General features: G+C 38.9%; 1 protein-coding gene across 3 annotated transcripts in view; it reads left to right on the forward strand.

Moving 5' to 3' along the window:
* The window catches only part of Stk26 (serine/threonine kinase 26), a 64819-nt gene that overhangs the window by 16868 nt on the left and 21240 nt on the right, over positions 1-26711 (forward strand). For all 3 annotated transcript variants that reach the window (XM_063280092.1, XM_063280093.1, NM_001191736.2), the window contains one exon: positions 25435-25665. In XM_063280092.1, the coding sequence (XP_063136162.1) occupies positions 25435-25665 (231 nt within the window). The remainder of the gene's footprint in view (positions 1-25434; positions 25666-26711) is intronic.

Below are 26711 nucleotides of genomic sequence, written 5' to 3' on the forward strand. Positions count from 1 at the left end.
TCCCCAAGTCACGGTGAAGTGATTGACTGGCCCATACATTTTTAACTGTTTATGTTGGAGAGTTATGAAGATTGATGGGAAAAAATGAGTTTTCCAGAAATTAAAGGGGAAAATGACTTTCTCCACAATGTTTTCCTCCCTCTGAGCAGAGATGCAGTGCATAAACAGAGCTACCTGCTGTCTCACCCAAGTCTTCAGCATTGCTTACTTTCAAACAAAGACATTCTTGTTGCCACTAGTTTAAAATGTAAAAGAAAGTTGCAGTGAAGGAAGAAACCCCAGGACTTGGTCCAATTCAAACTCATCCTTGTGAAATTAGTTCCTCAAAACATATATTGTTGATATTTCTCAATGCTGTACTGAACATTTTTGCCCTACTACACCCAATGTCGAGGACATGATTTTTTTTGTATTTAATTTGTGTATATTTCATGTTTATAATGAAAGGGATTTTCCATTCAAGGAGCTTTTCTCTTGAACCACATTTAAAGTACAACCTTAACAAGGTAATAAACCAATAAACTGTCTTTCCACCCAAATCTTTACTCTTTAGTGATTTAAAATCTGTTTTTGACTTTGAAGTTGTCAGTTAAAAATATTTGAAAGTTTATTTCCCTTAAAGCTTAACATTAGTGTTTTAAAATAAATATTTACATATTTGTCATTTTCAATCTTTCCTAACATTTAGGTAAGAGAAAAAGTTAGATGTTCAACCAAATTTAAAATGTTATTGTGTTTCGTATGCTTTACATGGTATGTACTAGTAAAGAAACATTTTTTGCTTAAAAGAATTCTAAAATTATCTCTCTTATACCTTTAACTGTGAAAAGGGTGGTACAGCTTAGCAATGCTTGTTTGAGATCTCAGTGGAAGTGAAGTTTTAGTATTAAGAAACACTTTATTGAAGACTTTTAGCAAGGAGTAAAAATATTATCTGACATTGGTGAACTTAGTAAAAGGTTCCAGGAAGGACCAATAGAGAGATCTATGATCTGTGCTTAAACAACTATCAAGTCTGTGACCTTACGTCTGTAAGTATCAAAAGAGTGTCTGACTAGCAGAGTTGAAGGTTTCTAGAAGGTCAAAGTGTTAGGATTTGAGGTAGGTATTTCCACATAAAGAAACCTTACATGTATAGACAAGGGCTTGCCTGCATGTTTAAGCACACATACACATACACACATACACACATATACACAGTCTTTGAAAACAGAATAAAACCACTTAAGGGATTATGAAATATTCCATGAGAGAAATAATAAGTAATAACTTTGGAAAGCTAGAGTGGAGGCCTTTAAATGCAAGGGAAGGATTTTAGCCTTTGAAATGGCCATTGAACCTTTCTGTATAACGGACAAAATAAACAAAGTCCTGCATAGGAAAATTCCTTATTGGATGAGTGAAGGTACTGGAAAGGTATAGTATTTAAGACAGTTTGATCTATGCAGATTAACAGGCTGCCTTCCATATCCTTGGGTGCCATAAGGAAAAAGACATCACTTGATTTAATAATTTGCTAGTAACAGCAAGACAAGTGAGGTAACACTTACATCTGAAGAAAATGTAATGCAGAAGGGCCAGACCTGACAGGAAGCAAATGATTTTCAGGGAGCAATGGGCTGACAACTTAAGATTGTCCAACACAGTCTGGAGATTTAAAACTGGAACTTTATTCAATCGTTCATTGTTGACCAAGCAAGTACTGTATACCAAGCACTTTACTTAAAGAGAAAAGATGGAAAGCCATTAAGATGGGAGAGGTCTATAATATCAGTGAGAATATGTGAAAGCAAAGGCCCTCGTGGGATAGGAAACATGGCCTGTAAGTGAAGATGCATGAGAAGATGAGAAAATAGTCTAAGCTAAAGAGGGAGTTATTAGCTAAGGCAAATTCTTTATTAACTGTCAGATTTGCTGCATTAAGTAGCAAGACATTGGAAGCATCGCCTTGAACATAGGACCCCTTTGTTAAGCAGCTGAAGCTGAATCATTAAATATGATATCGATAATAGCTGGAAGAAAATAACCCAAGAAACTGGTGTACTGGAGAAGGAGGTGTAGTTGTAGTTTGGAGGCTTGAAAATAGGGCTTACAGGCTGGGGCCTATTGTGGAAAGTAAATAGGAATAGGGCAGAATATAGCATGTGAATTAGATGGTAAGGAGGGCTTGAAATGGTGCTTGAATAAAAGAGGTCCATCATGTGCTTCCACTGCTTGAGCCATAGAAAATGAGAGCTTATAATTGCATGGTACTTGGGAGCCAGCGAGCACTGCGCTGTGCTGCTTTTACTCTGCCTTTCATCTATTCAGTGACCTTGTCCAAATTGTCTACATAATTGGGAAAGTAAAAGCTACATTTCCTTTGCCTCAACAAGAGATTATTATGATGAATTAAGTATCCTCTATGGAGTATATTTGGAGTTCACGTGGACAGTTCATACTGCAAACACCATATCATCTCATCTCTCTTCAGCTTAATAACCCATTTTTTTTATTAAACCAAATCCTGACTACCCCACCTCCCCAATCAGATCTAAAACCCTATGCTCAGTTTCTCTATAGATATAACCTATATAGTTTCTATATAGATATAGATATAGTAGTGTAAATACTTCCCACCAAGAAATCCTGTTTGATCCACTGCATCAGTTCCAAATCAGTAATCACCACTCGGCCAAATCTTACCCGATTTTTTCAGGTCATATTTTACTTTCTTCAAGGATTTCCTGAGAGTGTGCCAAACTATAGGACCTTCCATTTTTATATAATTTGTATCTGTTGTCAGCAGCCCACTGTGTTCACTTTATATCCTGCCTTCGATTTTCTTTAAATATGTTTGTTCGGGCTGGAGGGATGATCTAGTGGGTAAAGTCTTTGTCATTGGAGGACTTGAGTTCATATCCTAGGACCACATAAATGCCAAGTGGGTGTGACTGTCTGTCTGTAATGCGATTAGTGTTTGGGATGCGCACGCATGTACAAATGAAGAAAGAAATAAGCCATATATGTGTCCAAAAGTAGACTGTAATTTTTTGAAGTTCTGGAAACCATGCATTTTAATTTTTTATGGCATTAACTAACTACTTTTACATAGATGAAATAATAAATATAAATAATAGATATTAAAATATATCTACAAATCTTTATACACAGGGTTGGCTAATAAACATAGTACAGACTTCCCTGCCTTTTATTGTCTGACTGCTTCTTTAAGTAGGTGGTGGAATGCTTATGTTGTGTAGACTGTAAAGACTAATTTGAATGTGTACAATAGTGACTTTGCTACTCATTTAAATGATTTTAATGCATAATACTTCGTCCAGCATAATATACTTCGAGACTAGTTGGCCGTCCCAACTCTGGCTCTCTCACCCACTTGCCTACCCAGGTCTTTGAGATGAAAAGGAGTCTCATAGAGTCTCCTTCTGAGTGGAACTGATTTCAGGCAAACTTTTGTCTTTGGGAAAAAATGGCTTCCTCTGTTCTTATCTCTTCTGCTTTGGGTTTTCATTTGAGTTGTAGTTTCCATTGCTCCTTTTGGATTGTTTGCCTGGTGATTCGGACCTATCCATCTCGTTTGTGTCTTCTCCATTTGCCTAAGCTATTTTTGAGATTCCTTTATTTTCTTATCCCAGCTATCTATTCCATTGGAATCTGGTTTCATTCATATCAGTCTACTTTTAGAATATGTCTATTGTCATGTGTATGAGTGTCTGCCCTCATGTATGTATGAGTACTCTGTGTTCCCGGTGCCCCCATCGATGGCAGATACCGTGGAGCTAAAGTGGGTGGTAAAGCTTCCATACAGGTATTGGAAACAAAACCTGGGTCCTCTGAAAGAGTAGCAGTGAGCATTTCTTCCACCTATAGTAAGGCAGTTTTGGGTGATAGTTGAGCGTCTAGACTCTCTTCCAATGTTCATATTTTCTAGGGAATTGTTTGCTCCTTGGATAAATGGAAATAGAGTAGAATTTCAGACATCTTGATACTATTTTTCAATTGAGTTGTGTCTTTGGATAGAGTGGTGATATAACCGAGTCTGTTTGGTGGTAGAAAATGGAATTAGGAAAACGAAAACTACCATCGTTATGAGGTGTGAGACAGCACATGGACATGCAAGGAGGAAGGCCATGAAGTAAATAATTTTACTACTTATTTATTCACTTAATTTCTGCCGTGCCAGTGCTAGAGCCTATGGGCTTCCCTATGATAAGCAAGTGCTCTAGCACTGTGCCATACTGCCAGCTCTTCCTTTCAAAATTAACATGAATCTATAAAATACTCACCGCTAAAATTTTAAGCCCATGTTAGATATATTTCTCACTTGGTCATCTGCCACTTTACGTATGATGTTGTGTGGGAGTGGGTTACATAAGTGAATTAATGATTGTAGACATCAGACATTTCTTTAAGATGATATCTAATTGCCTTCAACATGATCAGGAATAAGAGTGATTGTGTGAAAAAATGCCTTCAAAATGAAATTTAAAAAAAAGGGGGGCTGTCATAACCCTGTCTAAATTTGTTCGTGATCCTCCTTATTGGCCTCCCCCTAAACTTCATCACAACAGGCAAATCACCTCGTTCCCATGTCCATAAAAATGGGGAGGCTTATTTTCCACAGCAAATCCTGTCTTCTGTTCCTGCCTGCCTCTTCCTAACACCTCACCAACACATCCCTACTGGGGATAGAGCACTGCAGGGTGCTGCCAAGAACTCCTTAGCCTGTGTTGGACTTGTTCCAGCAGTCCCCTGACAGAAGCCGACTGGCTTTTCTTCTCCTTCATTTATCATAAGATCATGGATTTAAATGATTCATATCCCCAAACATCAGATTAGCCATTAGAATGGCAGACTTTTGGAAAGTCAGGCAAAATTAGAACACAGTTGTGGTTCCTACTTCCTGAGTCTTAGAGGGAAAAAAAAACAAAGAAACAAAACTGTAGACAGCTTAGATGAAAGCAATGAGAGATTTGAAACTATTCTCTCTTGCTTGCTTCTCCTCCTCCCCTCCTCCCCATCCCTAGTCATCATCGGTCAGAGTGCCCTGTACATGCTAGCTCAGGGTTTCACTATGAGCTGCATCCCTAGCCTCCGATTTTAAGTGCTGAATCTCCGCCACTTTGCCAATGTGTTGCTGAGAAACCAAAGCACCACGTCTTTGTGCTTTCGTCATAGACAGTATTTACAGAAACAAAACAATGCAACTTTTCAAACCTTTCTATGTGGTCCTTATATCAGGGCTTGTGTGTTGGTGGTAGTTTCCCTCTTAACCTGTTGAGGAGAAAGTTGGGGGAAATCTGTAAGAGCTTCCTGACATAAAATTCAAAGCACTGAAGTCAGGGACGTTGAAATCAACCATGATGACTTAAAACTTTTGTTTATTAAAGAACAGCAAGGTGTCTAGCCAAATAATAACAGTTGCTTTGGATTATCGGAACAGCTTCCTAGTATCAACTTAATGAAGTTTCAGGGGATTTGAAATGTATACCGCACTAGATGGGTTCAGACATTTCTAAGTATGCTGGTGAATTACTCTACCAGATTTCAATAGTGCCTGGTAACATTATCCTAGGAGTGAAGTTTTGGCAGGTGGAGGAAATGCTTCAAGGACATCTAGAAGCATCCAGAGTTTTCTTTGAAAATGCATTTTTGAGCCACTCTGTTTCAGCAATTTTTTTTTAAAATGCTCTCCCCCAGATTTCCATTAAACTGATGGATTTGGGGCATATCACTTTACAGAATGTATATTAAGCTAGGCTTAGCTGTTTGCTGGAGTAGGGTTAAAATAACAGAGCAACAGGTGATGGGGGAGGGGTGGGCAACATAGATAATCAGGTCGGGTGTAGGTTGTTATTAATGCAAGGAAATTGGGAGAAGCAGAGCCAGTAGAAACCATAAAGCCAGCATTTCTTCCCAAACCTTCTGCCTTCCAAAGCTGGGAAAGTTTTTGGATTCCTCAGTCTCAATTTCCTGCTGCCTGCCTTAACTTTAAGCAGAAGCACACACAAAAAAAGCCAACAAGGAAAGCATGCACGCATTGTTACTAAGTATGGCGACAGAAAATAGAACTTTGACCTCTTGTGGTTAAAGAGACTATAGTCAGAGTGTCTAGCCACCCTGGGGAAAGAAACATTTTTCAAATGTATGCTTTTAAATGCCACTGACCCCATGGGGAAACAGGTTAGCAAACTCATTAACTCAGTCCTATTTACTTCTCCAGGTTACATCCAGGCTGTTTGTTTGAAATTAGCTCAGAGCCTTTCTATGTGCCACCCAAATAAATGGAAATATATCAGACTTGCCATGCTGGGCTCGACTGCCTTGGGTTTAATGTTTTTATATTCTCAGTCTTCAAGAAACAACTGGTTCTGACTTCAGGTAGTAAGGAGTCATCAACTGTTTCCAAAGCTTATTTTCTTTGGGGGATCGAACTTTGTGTTCATTATTCAAGACAGCAAACATATAAGAGTTTCTTTAGAATGATTGGCCATCTATATGTTGAGATTGAAACCAATGAATCCTAAATGAGATAGAGTCTGATACAAACGCATTCCATAGGAGAGAGACTGAGATAGAATACTGCCATTTATACAAAGAAGTTTTTGAGAGAAGAAATGCATATACCAGAGGTTTAAGGCAGACACCAAATAGTGAACTGTTTGCCCACATAGTACAAAGCCTTGAATGCCAGTCGAAGATCTTTATTTACTTGGTTTATCTGTAGTCTGTTATCAGAAGTTATTTAGCAAGATGAGTGTGTCTTTGGACTGGCTTAAAACTTCAACAATCCCAGCAGGCTGGATGGAGGTAGGAAATATATGCATACGGGTATGATCGAGAGCAGTGGTTCTCAACCTTCCTAATGCTGCCACCCTTTAATACAGTTCCTCATTCTGTGGTGACCCCAAACCATAACATTATTTTAGTTACTTCATAACTGTAATTCTTCTGTTATACAATGCAATGTAAACATCTGTGTTTCCCAGTGGTCTTAGGTGACCTTCGTAGGGGTCGAGGCCCACAGGTTGAGAACCAGTGATCTAGGGCATTAAAAGTCAAAGTCTAGCCTTTTAATAAACCACCTGGAGGGTGTTTTAAAAACACCTAAGTCTGGTTCCAGCCATTCTGTTTCTGATTCTTGAGGTCTGAGGTGGAGTCTGGGAATTTGCATATCTAATAAGTTCCCAGCTGCTATGTTGGTTTGGGGACTCCTCTGAACACCACTCAAGGTATTTACAGACCTTGGTGACTAATTGAATGTGGGAATTGGAGAAGCATGATGAGAGGGTCAAGAATGAGAGATACAGCTGAGTCTTGAAGAGACTCAGCACAAGGCCAAATCTGAAGTGCTAGTTCACACACAGCCAAGCAGAAGCAATTAGTAGCCGGTTTTGTTCAGGAGAGAAAATGGAAACCGGGAAGGAACTGATAGAAGGTAAATGTGTGAGAAATGAAAGAAGCAAGATTTCCAGTTATCCCTGCAAGGATAGGAACACTGCGTCCGAGTTGTACAGCTCAAAAAAAAAAAAAAAAAAAAAAAACAAAAACAAAAAACAAAAACAAAACAAAACAAAACAAAACAAAACAAAACCTCTCTTACTCTTCTTCGGTGATTTGTTCCCATTCATGGAGAGGTATGTTTGCATCTTAGAACATGCCTGTTGTCAACTTCATTCACCATCGGCTCATGTGTGCTGTAAGTAAAGAACTTCTGTTTTTCTTTATCAATTTATAACTTAAATTTTGTTATATATATTTAAATTCTATTTGGGAAAAATTTCACCGGGTGACATTTTCATTTAGCCTGGTATCAACCTCATTGACTTCAATGGCACCACACTACAAAACTTTCTCACCCTGGGTAAGATTTCTCAGGTGAGAGAGTCTTGCAAGGAGATGCTTTCTGTGGAATTCTGACTCTGTGCACAGCTCGGTTCTATGTTTTTTTGCAGTCAGCAAATTCTCTTACTTGGGATGCAAGCATTTCATAAGAACGTGAAATCTGGTTAAAAGGGGTAGAATGCCATTATTATAAATGCCAATACATGACAATGTTTCTCCCTAAATTGGAGGCTGTTAAGCCCTTTTGCAATTCTCATAAACAGGATCAACGTTCATTATTCAGAATCTTCCTCCAGCGCGCTATTGTGCTCTCTCCCACCCACACAGAGCCCCTCTATCCACCAAAGTGAATCTAAATTATCTAGGCTGCTATTAGAAAAACTGTTTATTCATAATCATGCCATTCTGAAGCCAACCGTGATTAATATGTAAATTTCTGGAAGGGAGAGGAAGTTAATTCTGACTCATCAAGGAAATATCAACCCCCTTCCTAAATGGCCTTTCTGCTCTGTCCCACCTTCCTGTTACCTGTCAGGTTACATGCTTGCCACCAGGCAGCATGGAGGAAAACCTAGAGTCAAGTTCAAACAAAGGATTAGAGCCAAAAACAAAAGAAGCAAATATTTAATGACTTTGCCAACTTCAAACAATGTGAACAAACTTGATGACCCACCTAGGTACCAATGTCTAAATGAACACAGGTTAGTAACAACAACAAAAAAGAATCCATTATTCAGAAATAAAAATTGACCACTGATAATGAAGCCCTCCCCCAAAAAAGCACATACAGGAATTTCTCTTAAAATGTTTAAATCTGTGTTTGTTCATCATTAGGATAAACCCCTAGATCACCAGATGACCTGTTTTCCCTTTGGAGAATATAGTTTGTTAAGGTATAAAAAAAATCTATGTTTACCCTGTGCCCCATGAATTAGTGAACATGAATTAACTAGAAACAAAGATGGTTACTGAAAATGATTGATATATGTATAGGCGAGTGCATACCTGTATGTATATTTACACATACAAGGGTGTTGCAAGGAAATATATTTTGAAAACACTTTATTTGAAAATAATGCTCATTGTTTGCATATGCATATGTTGCTAGTTTTAAAACACAGGAATAATGAGTCCTCAGGGTAAAGTGGACAAAAGGTGGCATGGTCCCTAAGTTCAAGAAACAGACAGGTATGACTTGACAATGACATTTAAGAAGGTCTGCACATAATGAAAGTGAGTAAAGCTTATTGAAAGATTGTGGCATCCCAGAGCATGTAGACTGTCATTTAGAATGTTTACTGTAAGGCAAAAGTGTTTACTACCTGTGTTGAAATTCTAGTCACTTTATTGTGACACATTTTAGTTACTCTTTGATCGTGGCTGGGTCTTTCTGGTTTTGCTTTTTTGTTACTTAAACCCCTGTGATTCTTAAAGAAATTGAGCTCACAGCAGGCTGTTCCATACAGTGTACAGATCATGAGAATTGACTTTCAATGAAATTCGATGCCAGTGTTAAGCAGTTTTAGTGAATTAGAATTGAATATTATGTGGGATTACATTTATCAAGATTTCCAATATTCTGGTTAATTTTTCCCATAGAACAGTCTTACACAGAATTGTTGCATCAAAGGAGCTGCCTTTGATAAACACAAATCTGTTCAACTGTGGGCAAAATCAGAGATAGTGGGCAGTATGCAAATGATTGGTAGTTAACAGAAACTCGTAATCATTGCCCAAGCTAATTCTGAACTAAATGTATTGTACATGCTTCACACTATGGAGTCGAAGCTGATAGGGAATGGAGGGAACCAGCTATTGGAGTGTGACTCACTCACAAACAAAATCTTGTAGCAGGAAGCTGCTTTTTCTTCTGTTTATTTCTTTATGAAAAATGGTGACTGTCACTGAAAGATCTTTTTTTACTCTGTCACCAGCTTTCCAAAGGGCACATAAAATGAAAACGTGTGATTCGAGTAGCTAAGAATGACTCAGTCTTGAGAATTTAGTATAGGTGACACGTCCATGGTTGTCTCTTCAGACTGTGAATTCTAGCAATAGCAAGGAGAAAACTCTTACCTTTATTGTTGTGGGTTGTCTGTCTTTTGAGGCTCAGGCATCGGTTTTGGAAACCCTACTTAGGGCAGGTAGCTTTCCCTAGTGCCAGGGGATTACAGCTGCCTCGTGAGCAACCAGAAAATGTAGGTGAAGGAAAACGCTGCTGGACTCAGGAAACACTGAAAGACGGGATTTCCAAGGAAGGAGATAATAATCCTTTGCTTCAAAGATTGGAAAGTTTGTCTACCCACTTTTTTTAAGAATGGGAAATTTCCCTACTTTCTGCAGAGTGGAGAAAAAGCTAACAGAAAAGGAGATTGAGGAGGTAATAGTAATTCTTTTCTTTTCTTGTTGCTTATGACTCCTGTGATGAAAGTTATATTTGCATAATTGATTTGTGATGCCAAGAATATGTCTGTAAGAAGGGTTCTGTGTGTTTTGTTCTGTTTTGTTTTGTTTTTGCTTGAGAGGAAGCTTGTGAATGACACGAGAGAGAAGTAATGACAACAGCATGGTGATTTTTAGCTGCTTCTCTATTTGAGCTGTGCCATTTTGCTTGTACGCGTATCGATCTAATTAATTGTTTCTAGACACTTGTAATCATGTTAGGGGGGTGTTTTCCATGTGTAGCTTAAGGCATACTTTTTTTTAAGGAAGGAAAAGTGCCAAAATAGCACAGATTTTATTTGATTCATTTATACTGCTGTTTTCTAGGGAAAAAGAGCAAAAGAACGGTTCTCACTTTCAAATGATTGAACTTAATATAATGGTTACATTTTCAATAGGTCCTGGCATTTAAGGTCTCCCTAGAGGTGGGAGTAGAATAGTTTCCTGGAGTATGTTAGGGCTGAAGAGCGTCTCTGAGTTACTTTGAAATAGGTTTGTCTAATGCCTATTTCATTTGTACTTTGGTTAAGAAAAGATTTCAAACTGTAGTCACCCAGTTAGTTAGTTAGTTAGTTAGTTAGTTAGTTAGTTAGTTAGTTAGTTAGTTAGTTTGCTTGCTTGTTTTTCTAGGAACACCCAACAAATATTAACTATTGCATGGTTTCTAGGACTGAATTTAAGTCTGCAGTAGTTTAAAAGGTATAAATGTCTTTATCCTTTGGAAAGTTGAAAAGCAAACAGGAAAGGAAACAAGACAGAGCCCACTTGTTTTCCAGGGGTTTCAGGCTCTCCTGTTGCTCAGCTGTATGCCTGCCTTGCTCCGTCTGGATAACAAGAAGCATTTTAATCTGATTGCTCCGCTGTTCATTTTTTTGACAGTTTGACATCCAATTACAGTGTCACGGGAGATTCTGGCTGATAGATAAGACACAGTTTTAGATTTGCTAAAATACTGTTAGCTGAAGAGATGTGTTGATTGTGAAGGAATATTCTTGGTTAATAGAACCAAGTATTTCTGAAACTTAAGGACTGAACTTTTTAACCCTAGGAGGGCTCTAAATTGTTTCCTTTTAGCTCTGAGGATGAAGGATGCAGTGCATTCTCTTCACTGTGTTCTAGCATCTTCCCGGCTGTCATGTGAGAGGATTGCACCAGTAACACTTAAGCTATGGCTTTGGGGGACCCTGATTAGGACTCAGGACCTGGATGCTGTTGTTGTTGTTGTTGTTGTTTGTTACAGGCAAGGAATTAAACCCAACACAAACTGGGAAAGTATTTTAACACTGAACTCTATCCCCAAGCCCCACTTGAAGGTAGAAAGGGGAAAAATGTTAATGCTTTTAGAGAATTGTTTTTAAAAATATGACATTCAGAATAACATTCAGAAACTGTAGACTTCATTGGATTCACAAAGCCCCTTTTCGAAAACTGTTTCCCAACTCAACCTTAGGACTTTGACCCCACTAAGAACTGCTGGTCTAGAGGAAGAAGGGGTTATTGTTTGCTCTGGGGTTAGGTGTATAGTCTTTGCAAGAAAACTGATTTATATGTAGCCCTATTATTAAGATGCTTACCTGAAGGAAAGACCTCAGCTTATAGTAACTGTAAATATTTTTCTTCACTTCTTAAAGATACATTTTACCGTTAAACTGTATAGGACATTGAATTGATAATAATAACGAAAGTCAAGCACATGTGCTTTTTATGGGTGCATTTTAATAATTTTTCCAATTTTAACACAGAAAATAAGGGTATGTATTGTAGGGCAGAATAAAGTGAAGGCAGAAGAGAGCACTAATTGCTTTTATTAATATTTTAATTTCAACAGCAATATCTATTCGAGACGGAAATTGAACCGCAAGTGTTAAGTGTCAGATATAATCACATTTGTTTCTTCCTTGTACTGAATAAGTATCTCCCCCTACAATTAACATCTCAGGTACCTCGTCAGCAGTAAGGAGAATAATACTTAATCAAAAATGCATTAAAATTATTAGATCATAGCACATGAACTAATCAGGCTCTACCAAAACCCACTTAACCACTTGATTTCATAAGGGAGGTGACATCGGCCATAAAGCATGTATTGGCAAATCACAAAATGATGGAGAGTAACAGGCATTCTGTATAACTCGCTGCAGGTTTCTCTTCTCTCCACGTTTCGTTAATCATGAGTCTCTATCAGCATTTCCCCCCTGGAAAGTGTCAGATATCATCCTTGCTTTTTATCATGCCATTCTGGCTTTTTTCAGTAATTCAACTCAAGACCGTGTGCAGACATGATGGAATTACCTGAAATACAACATTTATTTTATCCCTCATCTGCCGAAAACTGTCAGTGGCTCCGTACCAACCTAATCGGAAATTCTGAGGAAGAATTAAGCCAGACCAAGCTATAGAAATGATCAGGAAAGCTTTTGTCAGGTAGCTGAATTAGCATTAAGATTATTGTGAAGAAGGGAGGACCCAGGGAGAAAGAATTTACCCGCAGCAAGGAAGAGCAAAGAGACTTCCTCTATTGTGTTTTTAAATGGTTTCATGTTTTTGTTTTTCAGTTTTTTGGGGCGGCTGTTAGAGTTCCTTAGTGACTTTCTGGCAAAAGCTCTAAAGTGAGAGGCCAGAATTCAGCTCAAATCAGAGATTGCAGATCTTGGATAGATGCTGCTGAAAGCGTTTTAGTGACTTTGAATCAGTCATCAAGATTATGTTAGGAACAGCGATATAAGAACTGATTGAGGGATTTTATCCTTTGTGATCAAGCAGGAATTGTTCAGTACAGCCCACGACACCATCCTCTTACCTAAGATCTACTACTAAGTCAAAAGGGCAAGTGGTTTTCAAGGCTCTAAAATCTTACCATTTTTCAAAATCCATAAATAGACCATATGGCATTTTTGAAGGGAGAATCTTTTATTTTTATGTATATAAAGCATTGATATGTGCTATTGTTTATTCTATTTAGAAAATGGCAGTTTTGTTGCATTGAGTGTTAAATAGGAAAAGACTCCTAGGTTTCAAAAGATAAAGTGGTTTGCATTTACATAGCACAGATGAATCACATTTATCAAGAAAACAGGGAAGCGGCTCCTTTCCTATAATATTTGTTAAAAATTAAAAACTTATCTCATTATTATGTAACTCATTACTCAGTGCTATTTTCCCTTTATTTTGGCATTTAATCTATCCAAAGGTTTAAATGGTGCTTCGTACCAATTTTGGTAATACCAGTAAGACCAATGGGTATAAACACTGGCAAATCTGTACCTGTAGAGTGGGATATTTGATGTCCAAAATGCTAATGACAGTTGGGATAACCATGGGGTTTTGAGAAGGATGAAGATAGGTTTGAAAATTTTGGGTTTAGAAAATGTTGGCTAACTTCCAAAGGGGATTAATTTAAAAGAAAAGGAATAGGATTTTTCTCAGCTCCATTTCTTTGGGAAGATGTCTAGTACTTTTTCTTAATGAATGACATATCCTATGCTAAGGAAATGACAATAATAAAGTCATCATTAGGAAGGAGGAGCATGTCTGACATGCAGAGTGCAAAGCTAAGTGTTTAGCTCAGTTGTAATAGTTCTTAGCCAAGTATTTCAGGCATAGCTATTTTAGTTTACTTGGTTTCGGAGTATATTCTTTTTCAAAAAACATTTTTGTTGGTGTTTTTGGGCAATTTCATAATGAGTACAATGTATCTTCATCATATATATCCTCACTCTAGCTCCTGTATAGCCTCTTCACATCAAATTCATGACCTCTTCCTCTATAATTATTGTTATATTTATATATCTACATACATACATTTGTAAAACCTACAAAGTTCAATTACTAAGTGTGTTCTTACTGAATAATGGGTTTTTCCAAATCTTTTTAAGAGCATAAAATAACAAGAAACATTATTTTAAACACACACACACATACACACACACACACACACACACACAGGGAGGGAGGGAGGGAAGGAGGGAGGAGAGAGAGAGAGAGAGAGAGAGAGAGAGAGAGAGAGAGAGAGAGAGAGAGAGAGAATGAACTCCAATTGTATTTTTTTACTTCAGGAGAAATGAAACTAAATGAGTTGTCGATCATATTGGAAAACTATTTTTTTTTAGTTTAAAATGCTCTCCCCTTGCCTTCATCTGTAGTATTTTCCACAATTAAAATCAGTTGTTATCAATGTCCCCATGCCACCGGCATCATTTTCTTGTGATCATCGAATGTTCAAGCCAGCAGGACCCAAGAGATCATTTTCCTGAAGCCTAAGATTCCTCTGGGCAACTCCTTGCAAATACTGTTTGATTAAATTCATTCCGAGGATAGATTTGATTAAGGGAGAAAATGTTGAAGTAGAATTATTCTGCAGCCACTTTCTCATTAAGAATGAAAAGGTAAGGCGACAGAAAATTCTACTTTTTCAATCAGTGTTAATTTTTTAAAAGAACTCGTGGTGTTAATAATTTAGTGCTGTGCTTACAAGCTTCAAACCTATTGATTTTAATTGGAGTTCTGTATCTAAAAGGAAGCCAGGGCATGAGCAAATCAATTTTGTTTTAATTCAGTGCATTTTAATAAGTGTGCTAAAGATTCATCATAACATTACCCGAGATGGCTCGATATCTGCTCTAACAGGCTGGTGCCCTAGATGGTAAGCAAAGGTGTGTGTTTCTGGCAGTGCGAAAAACGACATCCTTTAGTTAACTCTCATACAGATGGCGGAATGAGTCTCTTATTGTCCATCATTTGAAAGTGCCCTGTGTGGGTTTGGTGAAATAATAGCCTGAATAAATTAGGCTACCTTTTTTACCATTTATATATTAACAGAATCCCTGTCTTCATTTCACTATGTGGCCTTTTCCTCCTTTCTGAGTGAATATTTTATAGTTAGAGCTTATTATCAATCCCAGGCCATATTTATGTAACATCCTGTCTAGTCAGTAATAATCCCTCTCATTTTAACATTGATGCTCAGAGTTAAGCCTGACCCCAACTGAATTGTGTATTTTTCTATGTGTTTAGCCTGGTCAAATTAAGAGATGTACAGCACAGTGATAATGTAAGTCCTGGCTCTCGGAGCATCTAATCTTTACATTAGAGTATAAAATGTAAGACAGCTCCAGGACATGCGGGCGTCCTGAGCTTTCTCTAATTGCTGTGGCAGATGGGCTCCTAGAATCAGATTTGCACATTCCCCTGACAGGAGTTCTTGTGTTTGTTTCAACCCCCAGCTCTTCCTTTGCTATAGATTTATACTATTTCCCAAACTGCTCTTTTCCAACTTGAAAAACTCAACTTTAAGGGAAAGTTAATCGTACGTGTGAGCACAGGGGTTACCTGAAATTTTCATATCTATTTTAACACTTTAGCTTCTTGAATGTATCTTTTCTACAACAAAAGCCGGAAACCCAATCCTAAATAGCAGGATAACCTGATGCCTAGGTGGGCCCTAAATAAATACTTGGTGAAATCCAAAGACAAAAGTGTAGAAAATACAGTCCTGGGCCCATGTGAAGCATACCCGGGGCTCAAGGGGAAGGAGGCCTACCCTTGAAGTTAGCTAATGGATGGAAAACCAAAGGTTGTGGTAATGAAAGAGAACAGAAGCCATAATCCAATGCACACTCTAATTGAGGTGCAAAGTGTTGTTGTTGTCTTTATTAAAGTTACGTGATATCCAGAAATAGGCAGGCTGTCATTCATTGAGAAAACCGTGTCATCCAAAGGCTCGAAAAGAAGCCAAGAGCATCATAGGCTACTGGAGCATGGCATTACAAGTCATATTTCTAAGCTACTATCTGAAGGAAACACTGGGCTTGAGATGTGGTAAGATATCCCTGGAATTTTCTCCTTGAGTGTGTGTTTTTGCTGGATGTTCTATTTATGCTCAGTCTAGCTGTGTTACCTTTATGAATACTTTCTGAATGAATGTCCTTCACAATTAAGACAGAAGTTACTCTTAGGTTCTGTATTTGTTCCAATCCTGGCTGTCTTGACTTCTTTGGGGGCAGTCATTCATATAGATACATACATTTGTATGAAGGGCTCTGTACTGCTCTTTCCCTAAAGCTAGGGGTAGGGAATTGCAGTGGCCTAGTGATGTTGATTTTTTATTTTTTTGCTGTCATGCTTTTTACTTCACTCACTGTATACTGCTGTAGAGCTGACTATGTGGTCATTGCCAATTCATCTCTTTTTTTATTGAACATTTTATTTATTTACATTTCAAATGTTATCCACTTTCCAAGTTTCCCTTCCAGAACCTCCTCCCATCCCTCATTCCCTTGCTTCTATGAGGGTGCTCCCCCTGCCACCCACCCACTCCAGCCTCCCTGCCCTGGAATGGGTCATGGAGCCGTCACAGGTCCAAGGGCCTCTCCTCCCACTGATGCCAGACAATGCTATCCTCTGCTACATATGCAGCTGGAGCCATGGGTCCTTCCATGGGCACTCTTTGGTTGGTGGTTTAGTCCCTGGAATTTCTAGGGGGTCTGGTTGGTTGATGTTGTTGTTCTTCTTATGTGGTTGTAAACCCCTTCAGATCCTTCAGTCATTTTTCTGTATCTTTAGAAACCGGGTTTGGCAACTGTGAGTGAGAAAGGGAGAATAAAGGGACTTGGCTTCTAATACTTCATAGACACTCAGCATCTGAGCAGTAAGGAATTTAAAGTTCATTGTGTCCACCCACTCTCCCTCATTAGACAGATGGCGAAGTTGACATTTAATTGTGGATGTCTTGTAATTTTCAGGATAAGCAAAATTAAGCCAATTTTGCCTGACCTCTCTGCTCTACCTCTGTAATGCTAGGCCTCCTTTTCACTCCAGACTGGATGTAAGGTCAGAGAGAAAGTAGCTAAATGACACAATGGAATTTGCATCCAGCCAGACGGGCCTTTCAGTTTATCGAGAGCAGAGTGTGATTGTTTGCAGGATTCCTCTTTTCCCTTACCCACGGCCATCATCAAAGGTTTAAGGAACTTGAGATTCCACAGTTAGTGAAAAAGACGAAATTAGTTATTTCCTTTCATTTACAAGCACTTAGGCCCAAGGATGATTTACTCGGCTGGACAAATGTCAGTCAGAATAGCAGGGATAGAGAGACCTCTCTATCTGGGAAACAGAGCTAGGAAAAACGCTGCTTCCTGCCTGAGCATCTCAAAGGTGGGATAAATGTGGTAAAGCGCGCTGCTCGTTATTTCTGTATTTCATCTTTCTTTCAAAACATGTGCAACAGTGACAGGAGACTCAAAGAAAGGCTTCATCCCCGCCCCCCACTTTGCAAATTGAGCTGCCTCCCAAATGTATGTAAAGAGCTTCATTCTTCGAATCTCTTACTGTGTTCCACTTTACTCCGTTTTCCTTTCTGTGATCCGAGCCCTGGGGAAAGAGCAGATAGCAAGTCAAGAGTAGAAGAAGCTCTTCTCTCTCTTATCCTGTCCTGAGTAGGCGGAATTAAGATGAAGGGATATTATCAATTATTCTTTTGTTCTTAGTAGACTCAGAATTACTAATCAAGGGAAACTCCTCTAAATGCCGTGTTCTATACATGCAGCTATGTCACAGCCTTTGGTAATCATTTTAATCGAGTTATCCTTTACCCATATACTTATGCTCTCAGTATGTTTGCTAATGAGATGCACTTAAACCTCGGAATAATAAAATCAAGGGGAGGTGAAAAAGTGCTTAAGAATGTAATTGTATTTCTGCCTTATGAACACATTTTTCTTGTTGCTATGCGCAGAATTGCTGAGAGTTTAAACAGTTGCCTTAAAAGTACAAGACAGTGCTGCTCGAGACCTTTGACTCCATGCATTGCCACCAAGACCAGGGCTGCCTTGCCTCTCTCATCCATCTCTAGACTGGCTTTTAAGTGGGTGTATAAAGAAAGGAACTGGACCGTGAGTGATTAAATGCTTTCTAATGACCACGGGGAAGCTCAGAGTTGTCGTAACCGCATTTCTGACTGCATTCCATTTATCTCATCGAACCCCTGTGAAAGATGGCAACTGGATCCCGGCTTTATTTTGCAGAGGCAAGTTTAATAACCTTTGAGAGAGACATAAAAATGTAAGTACACTATAAAAATAGATAAACGAAGAACATCTTCCTTATACACCTACATAAATATTTTGAAGTCTTATAAATGTAGAAAAGCAGACCGAAGCAACTGGCTACCTAAAGGAATCTGACCTCAAGCCAAATTCCTTATGTTTAATTAGAAACATACTTAATTTTGATCTCAGTTCTTATTCTGTCACAGGTAAAATATAGTCAGGCTGAGTATTTTACCTCACAAATATAAATCATAGAAATCTCTTCAAGTTTCCATAAAATTTTATCAGATCCTTGTAACATGATCCTGAGGTTATGCACAGTAGAGAAATGTTCCACTCACAGCACATTCTTCAAGAGTTTAGCAAAATTTATGGGGCGTTTGTTTAATCCTTCTCATTAGTGAAGTAGCCTGAAAACTCGCACAACCATCGGAATCATTCTGGACCTACACAGTACTTAGCCCAAGGTTAATAACTGATAATAAATATTTTTAATCTTGAATGAATCCATCAATTTGAGGGGACTGTTTATGAACTGAACTGAAATATGCAATAAATCACTGATCAGAGCTGTTGGCACACTGACATTGGATCCTATGGGAATCATGAGATAGAATATCACTACTTTTGAGAGGTTTGCTGCTTCCACAATCATTATTGCCATGGGAAAAAGCCACCAACTGCACTAACCTTGACAGAAAGTCAGTCAAGATTATAAATGGAAATATATGATAGTTGCATATGTGTACCGGGGTCAGGCTAGTGCAGATTCATTTACAGATTACTATAAGGAATTATATATTATTTAACGGTATCTCCTTGATGCCTACTTCCGTTCTCACCCATGGTCCTAGCCCCCAGTAACCATTCCTTTACATACAAAGTCTGTAAAATCTTACCTATTTTTTAAGTTCTACACATATGAATGGAATATTTTTGTCTTTTTGTCCTGAGCTTATTTCACTAATATCCTCCAGGATTTGCAATGCAGGGTTAAGTAGTTTGTAAAAGGATATGAAATTTCAGTTAGCTATGAGGAATAAGTTTATGTGATCTATTTAGTATATAGTGGATTTTGGAGATGTTTTGCTAACTTCCTATTTATCTCAAAGGTTCTATTATACTTTTTTTTTAACCCTGGGATTTTGTAGAGCCCTTCACCTCTCACTATCTCTGCCCCCATTTTGACAGCAATGGCCTTAGATTTCACTGGCTCTTCTGGGTGACTTTGGGACACAGCAGGCACACAGCACTTCCGTATTGTTGATAGTGGTGCTAAGAGATGAGGTTGTATGACCTTTGCATTTCCTGCCTGCTCAAAAAGCCAGGGACTGAAGCCGAACTCAATTGTACTTCTGTATGTTCAGTCCTTGCAAAAGATAGTGCCCCGTGATCTTGAACTCTGAAGTACTGCCTGTCTATGCCTGTTCATTTTCAACCAGTTTATGTCAGTATCTTGTATGGGAAATCCACCACAAACTTTTTTTTTTCACAATATTCACAGAGGAAAAAAATGTAACATGAGGGAACAGTGATTTGGCTCACACAGCCAGTGGAGAATCCTTTTTATGTATGAACTTCATACTCACTATGTAGCACTTATAGACATGAGAATAACCCAGAAAAGCCTATTTTTCTATCTCACGAGAGCTCATCTATCGACTATGTGCATGCTTGGCTTTTATCACATTGTAAGGCACAGTGAACACAGACTTCCTGTGTTTGTTGCTTACCTCTGGAGGATTTCTAGAAGAATAAATGGTGTCTTTACTTGTCATCATGGTTGGAAGGCCAATGCCAGACTTTAGGACAGCGGCTTTCAACCTTCCTAATGCTGTGACCCTTTAATACAGTTCCCTGTGCTGTGGTGACCCTCAAACATAAAATTATTTCATCGCTACTTCCTCAGTTTGCTACTGTTATTAATTACAATGTAAAGTATCTGATATACAGGATATTTGATATGTGGCCCCTGTGTGGGTCGCAATCCACAGGCTGAGAATCACTTTCTTAGAGGTGTTTGCATCTCTAAGGCTGTACTGATGAACATGAGGTACAGCCAAGATGGAGTACATTTCAAGAACCTTTCAAAGTTCTACTGGCACTCTGTTTCTAACTTTTGAGAATCCAAAAAGCCTTCTTCCACATGGCCCCAGGCAGGTAGGTAGGTTTTCACTGCTTTACTTTAAATGCGTACCACTTATTTACGTAGCTTTGCCCTTTTTAAAAAAAAAAAAAAAGAACGAGAAGAAAGTTGTGCAGGATGGCATACTCCTCCAGTCTCAGCACTCAGCAGGCTAAATCGGAGGGCATCTTGGGAGACATACAATTCCCGTGCCAGTCAGGGCAACATGGCAAACCTCTACCAAAGAAAGAAAGAAAAAGAGGGTGGGGGAGGGATGAATGGAGGGAGGGAGGATGGAAAATGATGGTACAGAAAAACAAAACTAAACAAACAACCAAGAGAGAAGTCTGTCTTTGTTAGGGATGCTTTGGTAAGATGTTAAAGTGGAAATTACGAACTGGGTGTTTGTTTTTAATCGGGGATTCTGGAGTTGGTGGTGGGACTACCCCTCAGATAGTTAAGAGAGTGAGGTTATGGTAGAAAAAAAAACTTGGTTTCAGATTTCTTCTCCTTTGAATGTTGGTGTTTTGCAGAAGTTTAAAGCTCAGAATTATAGCTGAAATATAAACACCGTGTAAATGATGTGTCTTTCTGTCTCCAACTTGCTGTTTCTCAGTTTTAATTCTTTAACTATATTGATAGGCTAGGGTTCACTTCACAGTTTCCTTAAAATGTGACTTGCTTTTTAAATCTATGATTTACATATTTGCAAAAGTCTATTTTATAGAAAGCAGGGAGCAGCTGTGTCCTCCCTAGGGTTAATAGCTTCAGTTAAAGCCTTCTAAAACACCAATTAAGAAGAGTAGAATTTAATTTCTGTTTCTTAACAAGAGAAGATTCTTATTAGTAAGTTAGCTAATAGTATACTCCTCAGACTGTATTATTAGAAGGTACATCGAATATGTATTCCTTATCAAGTTTGTGTTCCCAGAGTCCAGAAGTATTTTATATCACAGAACACTGAGGGGCTGAGATAATAGCTTCAGTGGTACAGTGCTAACTCTGCAATCGTGAGAACCTGAGTTTGAGCCTAAGAACCCATCTAAAAGCTGAGCAGGCTGGATGCGTGCTTATAATCCTTGTTTTGGGGAGGCGGAGATGGGCAGACAGATCTCCGCGGCTCTGCTGGCCAGACTGCCTAATCTACTAGGTGAGCCTTGTGTCTCAGTGAGAGATCGTGTCCAAACCAAGTTAGGGATCAGCGATATAGCTTAATGGATAAAATGCCACGTTGACCTGAGCTCAGTCTTTGAAAGCCACATAAAAATGAAAGGAGAGAAGTACTCTGCAAATTGTTCTCTCACCTCCATGAATGCACTGTGGTACGTGTGCCTGCCCCAGTGGTGATGGTGATGGTGATGGTGATGGTGATGGTGATGGTGATGGTGATGGTGATGGTGATGGTGATGGTGATGGTGATGGTGATGGTGATGGTGATTTTTCAAACTTAAAAACACAAAGTTGGGCAACTCCTGAAGAATGACACCTAAGGTTGCCTTCTTGTCTCCTCATGTAAGTACACACACACACACACACACACACACACACACACACACACACGCATATGTACCTATACTCAAAGGTGAACCCACACCCATTCACATACATGTACACGTTCACACTCCAAATGAAAGAAAACAAAAACTTGACAAGTCCTCTGTAGTTAGGAAGTTATAGAGAGATGAACTAACCACCATATTATTTCATGGCTATTTTCACCACAAGCTACTACAAAGAGAAGAATTATCACATGAAGTAGAAGAGGTAACTGTGGGTTAGCCACCCCATATATGATAGTAATCACAGGACAGGGTTGGTAAAAGGCAACACCACTGGAGCTGTGCCAGGTTGCTAACACCTGTAATATTAGCCCTCAAGAGGCCGAGGCAGAAGGCTCACAAGCTTCAGGGTAGCCTGGGCTTTGAAGTGGGACCAGGTCTTCAGAACATCAACAAACAAAAACAAAACAAGAACAAGACAAACCGATAGTGCTTCAAAAAACATGTGATGTAGGTACTCCTGTCTTTGAGAAAAATACTAACAAAATGTGAGCTTTGAAGAGTCACCTACTAGAAGCCTGTTTGCAACTCCTTTGAGAATGTCTAGTTGTACTGGCTCCAAGTAGAGATGCACCCTGGAGATGGAGACAGAAGCTAGGTAGGGAAGCACACTAATCTTGAACTAGAGAAAAGGACTGAAATAGAAAGTGTATCTCCAAGAAAAGAAAATTAAGCCCAAACAGGGGAATAGGAGAGCCTTAGAGGTTAAATAGGTCATGTTTTAACTTTATTTTAGGCAAGAAAAGAAAGAGAAGTCCACGAAATTCTTCAATTGCAGGGCAAAGAACTTGATAGGAAAACTTCAGTGACTACTTTATCTAAAGAGGTGAAACACAAAGGATCCATAGACTCTGTAATTGTCTCCTGAAATTCAGGTTAAGACAAAACTTGGGGAAATTATAGTAAATACACTTTAGGTTTAGGTCTAGTTGACAGATTTGATTAAGTGACTAGAATCAGATAGCATCCTTTAGGGGAGGCCCCAACACCTGACACCATTACTGAGGCTATGGGGCACTCACAAAAAGGGATCTATCATGATTGCCCTGCAAAAGACCCAGCCTGAACCCCCAGATCTCTCAGACACTGGAACACCAACCAGGCAGGATACACTAGCAAATATGAGGCCCCCAACACATATACAGCAGAGGACTGCAGGTCTGGGTTCAGTCAAAGAAGATGCACCTAACCCTCAAGAGACTGGAGGACCCAGGGAGTTTAGAGGTCTGGGGAGTGGTGGAGTGGGGAGGACATCCTCGTGGAGACAGGGAGGGGTGGGGGGATAGTTGGGAGGAGGTATGGGAAGTGGAACAGTCCAAGGGTGGACTGGGAGGGAAATAAAATCTTGAGTGTAAAAATGAATGAATGAATGAATGAATGAATGAATAAAGCTCAAAGCTTAAAGTAAAACCTAGCAGAGTCCTCAAGTATACTTTCATAATGTTCTGTTTGGAAGGTCTTGATCATCAGTGTCTTGTCTCTTTAGCAATATTAATGAGAATATAAAAGGTTGTCTTATGAAAGTCATTTTTACATCTTTTCATGCAAAATCTATTTCTAGCATGAAAGTCAGTATATATATATATACACACACATATATATATACATATATATATACACATACATACACACACACATTTGAGTTATGCCACTGTACACATTTATGTATTGTCTAAATCTGTAAGGCAACTTGGGATATCTTTTATAGTTTTTAAAAGTATTGTAATTATACACATAATTGGGTGTTAGGTGATAATATGGTACACACTTAATAGTATGTAACAGTCAAAATGGGGTAGTTAATATTGATATGTCCTGTAACATAAAAAAATGAGACACATAACAGTTGTACATTATTATGTGGTATGATATAATATCTCCATGTCTGTGTGCTGTGTGTGCAGAATATATCAGAGTAATGAACATTCCGATCTCTTTATCATTACTTTGTGTTTGGAGCCCTTGTGATTGAATTATTAATAAAACATATTAGTTTATTGTAAACTATAGCTCTCCCACCCCCACAGATGGTACCCTAGAACTCAGAAACTTCCCAGTGCTGTGTTTGGATACCCATCATCCAACTTCTCCTGTACCCTCCTCCTCTATTCTCCCTAGCTTCCAGCAATCATTATTATATATTCCGATTGCCTACTTAAAACATACTCACGTAAGAGCATGCAGAATTTGCCTTTTTGCATCTGTCCTACTTTATGTAATGCCCTCTACTACCATCCATTTTGCTATAGAGTACATCATTTTTTATATCTGAATAATGTCCTGTTTGTGTATATGTGTATATTCATCGCATTTTTCTTATCGATTAATCTCTTGATGGTATATAGACTAATTTCATATCTTGGCTATTGTGAATAGTGCAGCAACAGGCATAAGGGTACATGTCTCTGGTAAGGTTCCTTCATTTCTTCATAGGATAAACTCCAGTGTGTGATTGATTCACATTCCTACTAACTCTGTGTGTGTGTGTGAGTGTGTGTGTGTGTGTGTCTGTGTTTGTGTGTGTGCCTGTGTCTGTATGTCTGTGTGTGTGTGTGTGTGTCTGTGTCTGTGTGTGGTGTGTGTGTGTGTCTGTGTGTGCCTGTGTCTGTATGTCTGTGTGTGTGTCTGTGTCTGTGTCTGTGTCTGTGTTTGTATGTGTGTGTGTGGTGTGTGTGTGTGTCTGTGTGTGCCTGTGTGTGTGTGTGTGTGTGTGTGTGTGTGTGTGTACCATTCAGTTTGGTTGAAAGATGGGGAACTCATACTGAGCTGGCCTTGCTCTAGAAGCTTCTTACCTGCTGACTAAGTACCAAAACGTCAGAACAGGCCTGTGTGGGGAGAATTATCCTCACCAACCTTACCCGTGAACTTTGCATGCTGGACTGAGGTCCAGCCAGGCAAGGTGTGTTCACTGGTGACTGTGATGTGGGTAACCAACCACTTATTGAATTTTAGAACTGCTTCATGAGAAAAAAATTCTATCTGATAGTATAAATCTGTGGCTGGGAAGATAATAGGTCTTGGTGGGAAAGTTATTGCTGTTGTTTTCCTCGGTTGACATTATGTATTCATCCAGTTACCTTCTACATACTTAAGTTTATCCCCAAAGGCTGCTCCAGTTAGCTTTGATAAAACAAAACAAAACATCTTTAAAAAAAAAAGAGCACTACAATAGCTGCTCTTGCTGGAGATACACATTCAGTTCCAGCACCCACTTGACAGCTCACAACCGGCTATTACTCCAGTTGCAGGGAAACCAATGCCATCTTTGTGCCTCCACAGGTACCAGACACACATGTGGTCTAGGTGCCCTTACATGTATGTGGGCAAATAAAGGTAAACACACATACAAACAAACCTAAAAGAAAAAAAAATGATTTCGATAATTGAGGTTTTTCCTTTTTTTCTTTCTTCCCCTTAGAATAATATCGCGGATCCAGAAGAACTGTTCACAAAATTAGAGCGCATTGGAAAAGGCTCCTTTGGAGAAGTTTTCAAAGGAATCGATAACCGAACTCAGCAAGTGGTTGCAATTAAAATCATTGACCTTGAGGAAGCCGAGGATGAAATAGAAGACATCCAACAAGAGATAACTGTTTTGAGTCAGTGCGACAGCTCATATGTTACAAAATACTATGGGTCCTATCTAAAGGTAACATGCATGCTATATTATTTTATAAGTTGTTTTCATTGTGCTTTGCTTTCTTTTAATTCTGTTTTTGAAAGCTAGTATCTTTTTAAGGTACTGTATCTTTAATATTTTAAATAGCAGATATGTTCTCAAGCTTCCTTTGTACACTTTGTTATTCTTCTTCTTCTTCTCACCATTATTTGGATAGAGAACGTCAGCCTAGGAACCACAGCTTTCTCGAGCTCACCACAGACCGTGTGCTGCGCCTTTATCTTTCACTCGTGCTTGCTGCCTATACTCACTTCACACTAATTGATAGAATCTGCCCACTTACTACAAAGAGCCAAAAACAAGGACGTGTCTGGCAGATTCTTCACCATCCTTGTCGATGTTCCTAGTAATGGGTATTTGAAAGTATCCTGTCTTAATACTTCATTTTAAATATTAAATACATGCAGGTGTTTATATGTCAATTCTATTTGAGTGAATCTTCTTACAGAAAACAAAGTATTTCTTAGCAGAATTAAAGAGAAGGATACGTTTCTGGGCCTTGAGGCCAGCTCTACTTTCTCTTTCCCATTCTTCTTTTTCATTATGTTTCCTGTTCCCAGGATCTTGGCTTGCACCGTCAGAGGCTTTCCTCTATGCAGGCATCACTAGGATGTGCTGTCAGAGCTTGCTGGCTCATCTCAGCTACAGAGAAAGGCAGTATCTTGTTTACTTTTGAGACCCGATCTTACTAGGTAGCCCTGGCTCTCCTGGAACTCACTATGTAGACCAGGCTGGCCTTGATCTCAGAGATATCTGCCTGGTAGGATTAAAGGTGTGCAACACCGTGCCTGGCTCAAAAGGCAGTGCCATAAAATAGGAATCGTCAGTCTTTATCCTCTGGGCAGAATCAAGTACCATTTATAGTGTCAACTGAACCACTGTTAGAGTTAACAGCCACTTCTGGAAAGTACACCAGTGTTCATATGCCCTCTTCCATCCCTGAACTTTTGGTACAGTGGAAGAGAAACATCAGTGATCATTAAGGCCTCTTTGCTGCAGAAAAGCTGTACCTCTGG

Source organism: Rattus norvegicus, chromosome X, assembly GCF_036323735.1.
Source record: "Rattus norvegicus strain BN/NHsdMcwi chromosome X, GRCr8, whole genome shotgun sequence".
Taxonomy (NCBI): domain Eukaryota; kingdom Metazoa; phylum Chordata; class Mammalia; order Rodentia; family Muridae; genus Rattus; species Rattus norvegicus.